The 8,744-nt window shown below is 40.3% G+C and overlaps 1 protein-coding gene across 1 annotated transcript in view; it reads right to left on the bottom strand.

Moving 5' to 3' along the window:
• Positions 1-1,141: 1,141 nt before the first annotated feature.
• ror1 (receptor tyrosine kinase-like orphan receptor 1) overlaps positions 1,142-8,744 on the bottom strand; it is a 127,727-nt gene continuing 120,124 nt past the window's right edge. The window contains exons 9-12 of the mRNA XM_035654079.1: positions 7,365-7,544; positions 6,384-6,611; positions 5,818-6,182; positions 1,142-5,197 (exon numbers count right to left, since the gene is read on the bottom strand). Coding sequence (XP_035509972.1) covers positions 4,498-5,197; positions 5,818-6,182; positions 6,384-6,611; positions 7,365-7,544 — 1,473 coding nt within the window. The 3' untranslated portion in view covers positions 1,142-4,497. The remainder of the gene's footprint in view (positions 5,198-5,817; positions 6,183-6,383; positions 6,612-7,364; positions 7,545-8,744) is intronic.

The raw sequence follows: 8,744 nt of genomic DNA, 5'->3' as shown, positions 1-8,744 counted from the left end.
GAGAGGGAATGAAGGACTCAAGAGTCAACATGTCTTGCACTGAGCGGGAGCTCCATCTTTTTTTTAAAAAATATCTTCACCCACTACTAAAAACTTCACTCTTGTGAAATCTATGAATGCAGATTGATCTGATTTATGTATGTGTCTTTAACAAAGTGCAATAGAAGTGAAAGGAACTTGTTCTTCTGTAACAGAGTAATCTATAATCTTTTATCCTTTTCAGGCCTTTAAAAACTATTCCAATCTAACAATCTGAGAAGGAAAAATCACTCTTTGCCCAGATTGGTCACATCCTGTAAACATGCAAGCTGAATAAATGTCAAAATAATCCAGAGCTTCATTCTATGGGGTCAAAAGCCAAAAATGTCATATGGACTATTTCTTAGTAAGATATTTATCTGAAAACCTGGAGAAATGAAATCAAACTATCCCTATGGCTAGATATCACCACTAATAGTTTGGGTGTGTGTTTTTATAATTTAAGTAGAGCAGAACCAAATTACTTTAAGGAATCTGTATGTTAAATGTAGTGTGTGATTAAGAATGCTGTTTTGCTTACATACAAATCCATAAACGTGTATGTCTCTCTCTCTCTCTCTAACATACAAGCAGCTTACACGAGAGCCGTGTGTACATCAAATCATCTCCATATATGTACGGCATCTTTTTTTTGGCATGGTAAGACATACTCACAGCCATTCTGCTTAATTTTAAACTTTTTTGGCTCATTCAGTGTGCAAAGTCTAAGCAGGAAATGAGCAAACGCACACAAAAACACACACTGATACACACAAGTAAGCACATAGGAACATTATACTAGAGTCATTTTTCCATCTTTTGCCAAATTCTAGCTGGACTAATATTATTTCCAGCTGTTATGAAGCTCATACCTACGCCAATCAAACAGCTAAAGGGCCCCACCACCTGGTCAACCATGGTTACTACGATTAGGAGTCAGACAAATTCAAGACGATTCACAGAAATGGTGATTTGGTGATACCCAGTGGATTCACACTGCCATTACAATTCTGATCACGAGACCAACATTGGGAATTCCTCATTACAATAAAAACACACAAACATACAAACAACATACAACTTTCTGCATGCCTTCACATTAATAATCATATTGATTCCAATGTTAACCAAACAACATCATTTAATAAATGATTTTGCAATACAAAACATCTGTGCAAAAATGTTCAGACAAAATACAAAGACAAGGCCTCTCTTGGTCAAAAGGATAAGCATGTAAACCTTCTGTAATGGGTACACTGAAATATAAATTTAATTGTATTTAGTGTTTTTTTTATGGATCTCGAATACGACAAAAAAAAAAAGGCACAAGAAAGATTTTTTTTGCCAAATACAAAAATACCTAGACTTGATTAAGATTCACAGTCTTGTGTACAAGTGGTTTTTGCACTGCTATATTAGTACACATAAATCCTTTACATGCTGGAGGTACAAACTTAGATGCCAAGGTAGCTCGATCTGCTTCAGAGGAACAAAAAGATAAAGTACAGAGACAAAAGACAGCAATGAAATAAAAACTTGATGGGAAAATTAACTTAAAATGATTCAAATCATTGTGGACTAGATCTGACACGAGGAACAAATATCTTCTCCCTTCATTTCGCTAATGGCAGACAATCTGCTTCTGTTGACCATATTTGGTTGAATAAATTATTTCGGGGGAAACTAAAGAAATGTTATATTTTATTCTACCGTGAATGGGGCCAGCTGCTCTTCCTGTGGCCATGATTTAAAGGATCAAGGCTTTAAGGGTGGATGAACCAAATACTGAAGTCTTGTCTATCTACATTCCACAAATGTCAACTTAAAAACTTTACCATTAAAACGGTTAAAACAATAAATGCACTACAGGCAACAAGCCGTCTTCACTATGCTTTCTGCTCTGCACATCCACAGTGAAATGCTGTCAGTGTAACCTTGTGTCATGCTGGTTAGAAAATTACAGCTGATTGATAGAACGATAGTCTGTAAACAACAGCAGAGTGCAACACATACATACAGTTTACTTATGATTGTCTACTATACAGGTACCACTAAGATCACAAACTGTTCTGTTACTGCAGCTGGTTCTATAAAACGAAATGGGGGTGCTGAGGGGGCTGCCCATAATGAAAACCATTAGTTCATAAAAATGTAAAAACTTTCTCCTTTTTTACTGGGATTTACATTTATACAGTGGTATTTACGACAGGAAATAGTTTCAGTTTTATTCACTAAAAAGTTGTTAATAACTATTATCGGCTATAAATGATCCTGTCCATTCAAATTAATGCAAAAACCATAAATGTCATGCATTTAGCATTTAGTATAACATACTTATCTTAGACAGACTTTCTCTCAGCACCCCCAACTGTGACTGCATTCCAGCGTCCCCGTAACAAAAGCTTCATATTAAGCCGTGCTTCTAATCAGCTCATCATCTAATAATAACACAGAGCTGAGGGATCATTTGTGTGATTACAGGACTGAGAGCTCTTCCTCAAACGTCTTCATCTCACAAAGGATATTTGAGTAATTACATCCAACACCATACATGATTACCTGCTACTGAACAGTGGACATGTTGAAAAAAACAACACACAGCTGTAATTTTAGAGACTCAAAAGGCAACAGAAAATGGGCAGATTAATTTTGTTCTTTTTCTTGCCATGATGGGATCACGTACATGTCAGTACATTTGGCGCCAGTGGTTCACTGACTCTACGATACTCAACATTTACTTATACATAATCAATAGGAGCGACATACATAAATCTTTTTGCATGTAGTGACACAGTCAGACCCCGGCTCACAGAATGTATCCTTTTTTAGGTCAAACATTCTTCTGTTCAAGCATAGAGGGGGCATAAATTCAAGCACATCAAATATACTACTATATGAGTTTTTGTTCATGCACATGGCTGAGACATTACAAAATACAGACAAAGGCTAATTTTCATTATCTAGAATGAGCCTCCAACCCTCCCCGCTTTGAGTACTTTCATTCCTCCATGTCTTCAACAGTATATTTTTCCACAATACAGATGCCGAAAAACAAGAAAGGAAATTACAAAGACATGAAGACAAGCCCTGTGAATAAAATCTTTAAGTTCCTTCAAATTTTAAATACTGAAAAACCCTCCCTTAAAAATGAAAACACCACAACCAATTTACAATAAACATGTTCTTTTGTGAGGGTGAAAGCTTAGCTTACATCACTGACAGTAAATTGACCCCAGCCCTCGAGTGGTGAATGAAGCGTTTGCCCTGAGACCGGTCCAGTTCATCTGTGGAGGATATGAGTGCTGTGTAATTTAATTTATAGATCTGTGGGGGGTCCACTGAAGCCAGCTTTTGAAATTAGATGCTATATTTGCTGGGAACCCTAGGAAGATGGCGTGAGAAGAGAAAATGAGGATGTGGAAATGATGAATGGATAACCTGTGATGGTTAGAGAGAGGAATGACGGGTTTATTGTCCAATCAGATGTACTCCCAGCTGCCTTATTCCTCAGCCTGGAAAACTGTACACTGAGATTTGAAAAAGGCAAAGGGGCCTGTGTCCATGTTGCAAAAGTGTCAGATAGTCATGTCGAGGTTGCACAAAAAACATTCAGGTGTCATTTCCGAAGGGATTTTGCGTGATCATGATGATCCAATTTGCCAGATCTCAGTGCCTGGACGGGTATTTGTAGCCAACTTATCACCTGTATCTGTTTTAGTTTGACATAGCCGGGCTGCTGGAACCCAAAAGGCGGGGGTACGTCACCTGTAGGTCTTGTATACTGGTGTATTCAAGCAGGTCAGTGCTGGTATTCCCAGTAAAAGCTGCTACTTCTTGTTTGTTGAATCTGCTGTTCCCGTTCTTGTTCGCTTGGTTATCGCCTGCTTAATGCAGTTTCTTTCACTGTACAAGAAAATGTACAGCACATTTTTGTCTTCTAATGTGTCCAGAAACAAGCAAATCACACAACTACTGAAAGGCAATGGCTAAAGGTCATGGTATGAATGTCAGTGTTTCCTTCTCATCCTGCTTGAAGCAATGGACTTGAAGCAGTCCATTGACTGGGTTTTTGACTTTTTGTCAGACTGTACTACAAACTATTTCTTTTGACACAGGATGGAATTTTTCACCTTTAAAAATTTTCCTAAATAAAAAGTTCTTTTGAATATATATCTTTGTATTTCATTCATTCATTCAGGACTGTACCGTATTTACACAAAGGTTATAATAACACAACATTTTCAAACCATGGTAGTAAGTACACTTTAAACAATAAGGCATTAAAAAGTCAGACAGATGTGTATATACTTGTGTAGCTGCGGCAGTGTTTCTTGCACACCAAAGCGTGCGTACAGGCCGTTTTTCTTTTGGGTCTCCATGTGACCAGAGTAGAATTGTTAGACTGGGTCCCTGGCTGAGAGGCGTAACTTCTCAAATTTGGGTCCCAAGCTGGAAGAGTGCGAGTATCCCTCTATGTATCTACAGGTCTGCGGTGATGACCGTGTCGTTGTACATCAGTACGTCAGAATCACCAACGAGCAGCGCTGATGTTTGTGAGTGGTCCAGCTGTCCCACCCCCTTCTGGCAAACTTGTCCATACACCTGAGCCGGCCCTCCGCTCCCCGGCATGATGCAGTGGGAAAGCAGCGGCGTGTTGGCGTCATGGTTGGAGCCCGTGGTGGAGGGCACTCCGCTGACGTGACCTGTGCTGGTGGAGCCGCTGGCGCTACTAGGGGAGCGGCTTTTGGGAGGGGGCAGGTGATGTTGAATGACCCTAGTTGGTGGGACAGGGGCAGTGAAGTGGGCTGGAAAAGCTGCGTATCCTGGAGGGATGGGGTATCCATTGACGGGGATAAAGCGCTGGTGGGTTTGGGACACAGCCATGGGCGTCCATGCTGTAATCGGAGCCATCTGGCCTGCTGAGGGAATAGCCTGGGCAGGGTAGAGGTATCCTGCAGCCGCGGCGGCAGCAGCGTACCGCGGGTTACTGAGGTTGCTGACAGGGCTAGCGCTGAGCGAGGTGGTCTGGGTGGTCGCATTGCCTCCGCCACCTGAGGGCGTACTGGAGCTGGCGTGGGATGACATCCCTTCCCAGGCTCGCAGGCGGGCGTGGATGTCCTTGAAGCGTGGTCGACGTGCTGGTCCCTCCTGCCAGCATTCAGTCATCAAACCATAAAACCTGAGAGACAACAGAGTTAGTTATTAGGCAATTGAAAGAAAGTTTTTAAAATCCAATTTTAATCCGATAAATTGATTTTAATACCAAAAGCAGACTTTTGTCGTACTGTTTTATAAATATGGTGAATGAATACTTATTATTATTACTAGTTATGTGATATACTATGTAATAAAGCTTAATCTAGTGCTTTTCTCTTTACTCTGTATTCTGTCAGTGGTAGCCCTCGCAGAGCTAAATGTACATTTGTGATTCTTCTCATGATTAGATTGAAAATGTCCAAATATCAAAAAATAAAAGCGACAAATAAAGTCATGAATTTCAGGAACTCTGATCACATTTACATTGCATAATGTGATTGTGATTTGAAGAGGTCAACATTTTTGTGTTTGGGGATTAAATAGATATTGTTTTTAAGTTAATAATTGGCCTTTGACACACAAAGTGAGGGCCCGACACACGTTTCTTGTCTATTCTTCAGAAGAAGCTGAAGATAAAGTGAATTTTGTGAGCTTTGTAACACAACATGAGAATACAAATAAGTCACAACATGTATGTACTGTATCGCATTCTCATCATTTAGTTCACAGCTTATGGTATTAGCAACATCAACTTGAACATACCTTGGCGGACAGTCCTCAGGGCATGGCAGCAGCTGCCTCTTTCTCACCATCTCCATCACTTCCTGGTTGGAGAAGCCGTAATAGGGCTGCAGACCGTAGCTGAAGATCTCCCACAGCACAACTCCGAACGACCAGATGTCTGAGTCTGTGGTGAACTTGCCGTAAGCAATGGACTCGGGGGGCATCCAGCGGATGGGCAGCAGAGTTTTGGGCTGGAGGCAGTAGTAGTCTGAGGAGTAGATCTCTCTGGAGAGACCCAGGTCGGAGATCTTGACGTGAAGCTGTTCGCCCACCAGAATATTCCTAGCTGCAAGGTCTTTATGGATGTAAAAGTGGCTGGCCAAGTACTCCATCCCAGCAGTCACCTAGGGTTGATTAGCCAGAAAGAATATAATCATTTAAGGAGTAAGTAACTGTGAACTATGGCTGGTACACAGCAAGGTGGATGGAGCAAAGAGAGATAATATAGTATAGTAATAATAAGAAAGCACCAATACATGAATCTCTATTTTCGTGTAAAAACAAGTATGGAGATTACGGACTAAAAACTGCGTTCATATCCCTACCTGTATGGACATATGAAGGAAGTCTCCATGATCTAGGCTGGATTTCACAGTGCCATCTTCATCACTGCTGCAGCCGACGTCAGAGTGTGGTGAACGCATGATGAGGAACTCGTGGAGGTCACCTTGGGGCAAAAACTCAAAGAGCATGCAGACAGGCTGCTCCTGTGTCACCACTCCTAGCAGGCACACCACGTTTGGGTGCTGCAGCTCTGTCAGCACTGCGGCCTCCTGTGATGGACACCAAAAAGTCAGTGAACATCAAGCAAAGACAAATGTGGCAGCTTTATTTAAACAAAAATTATTGGGGAAGGACTTTTTATTTGCTCATTGGAGCCTGCTCAAGTGATGCTCAAGTATAAATCTACTTTTTGGCCATAAGACATTTGTTGGAGTGTTTCAAACTTAAAAGAGAGATTGTTGGTGTGTCACTTTAAAGGCCGGGAGTTCAGGTCTACCTCATTCTCTGTGCATTGAAAGCTAGGACTATGTTTTCACGAGTGAGCTGTTTCAATCCTCCTTAACATCTAAATTTATCAGGACAATCTGGCAGTAGTTAAAGTTTATTTTTGGAACTATTTCCAGTGAATTAATCTGCTACCCAGTGATCTTAAGATGTATACAGTCTGGCATGGCCACCACGTCTCCTTCTGTGCAAATATAACAAGTCACGCTTCAAGTCCTGTGGGAAGAGAGGTCTCTCCACTGGGGAAATAGTCCCTTGTAGTTTAAAACAGTAGATTATTTTGGAACCACATTTAATTTTAGCAATTCACACACAATTGCCAGTTTGAAAAAGCATGTCTTTTAAAATGACTATTTAGCCTTAGAGCTGCTATGCAGGTTACCCATTGTTGATTTTTTTTCATCGGTGTCCTATATTATATGTTTACACATTTTTTATTTCATATTTCTTTAATGGCCTAATTAACAGAACAGGTTAGAATAAACCTAAAGCTTTGGAGGCAGGGATCCATTCTGTACCTGCTGGAAGTCAGTCCACTGCTGGGCATTGGAGATATCCTTCAGGGTCTTTATGGCCACGAGCTGTGCCTGGTCCATGCCCGGCAGATACAGGTGACCCTTGTAGATCTTCCCTAAAGTGCACTCCCCAAGCTCCTCCATGAAACGTACAGCCGATAGGGGAAGCTCTTTGGCCTTACTCTGCAGAGAGAAGAAGGAAGAAGTGAGATCAGTGGTCAGAGAGATGTGACAGAAAAATTAGATCATTATTTTCTTTGTTAGGCCAGTACTCTTTCCATTATCCTTGTATGGAAAAGTGAAATGTTGACATGAAGTTTACATTGGTGCTCCTAATTCGATGCAGGCTAGCTGCCTAACATAACATCAAATATGTGTTTGAGTAGAAAAAAACATAAAGTATACCCCTGAGAGTTGATAATTGAAATAATCAGACTCAATCCATTACATCAGCTCCTAATGACTCCCTTTAAGCCGTTGGAAAGCAATGTGGGAAAACTGTAAACTCTGGCAACACATTCTAAGCTTTAAGATGTCACTTAACTGACACATTAGCAGCTTTTAGGAAGACTAAGACTAATTCTCTTGCCAGTAAAACTGAGGAATCAGCTGCAGGAACAACAGAAAAAGACGATAGCTTTCTTTGTGGGGGAAAAGGGGGAAATTGCCTTTTTAGTCTTTTTCTATGAGGTTTATTTGTACAGCTACAGGACTGATGAACTGCAGGGTTATAACAGGGTCACAAACTTTTTTTTATAATTCAGTTGGACTCAAATCTACTTCGTAATTAAAGAGCAATTTAACAACCCATTCAGCAAATGTATTCAAATCCCAGACAGCTGATGTAGTGACAGCTAATGTATCTTACAATGAACAATACAAACTGAGACCAGATTCCATTGACAGGGCAAAAACTAAATCACTTACTTATTTTATATACACTTATACTTATTTTAATTTACTAATTTTAGTAGTAAGTGGATTTTATGTTAATTAAATCTGATGAAAGGAAGGTGTTTAATTTGGTAATGATGTCATAAAAAATAAGGAAGCAGTATCAAGGCAAACAAATGAGATGTTTATCAATGAGAATAAACACTGACAATATGCCAATGTTTACTGTTGGTGCAATGCTAGAAAGAGATGCAACTGATGCAAAACCACAGTAAATAAAGGTTCATTTTTAAAAACACAACTAAAAGATACACTATCCAGAGATCGACAGTAAACTCTCTGCCTGTGTGGGTGTGTGAGTAAGTGTGTGGGAGTTCTGTGTCTGTGTCTGTCTGTTTCATACGGTTGTCTATCGTTCATGACTTGCTCTCCAGGTGATCTCAGAAAGAGAGGGAGTGGGGATATTTTTGGGTTTGTGTGTGTGTGTGT

The sequence above is a fragment of the Morone saxatilis genome, unplaced genomic scaffold (assembly GCF_004916995.1).
Source record: "Morone saxatilis isolate NCDOM2014 unplaced genomic scaffold, NCSU_SB_2.0 Contig12, whole genome shotgun sequence".
Lineage (NCBI taxonomy): Eukaryota > Metazoa > Chordata > Actinopteri > Moronidae > Morone > Morone saxatilis.
Note: the sequence above shows the minus strand (reverse complement) of the source record. Positions and strands in the feature narration are given on the sequence as shown.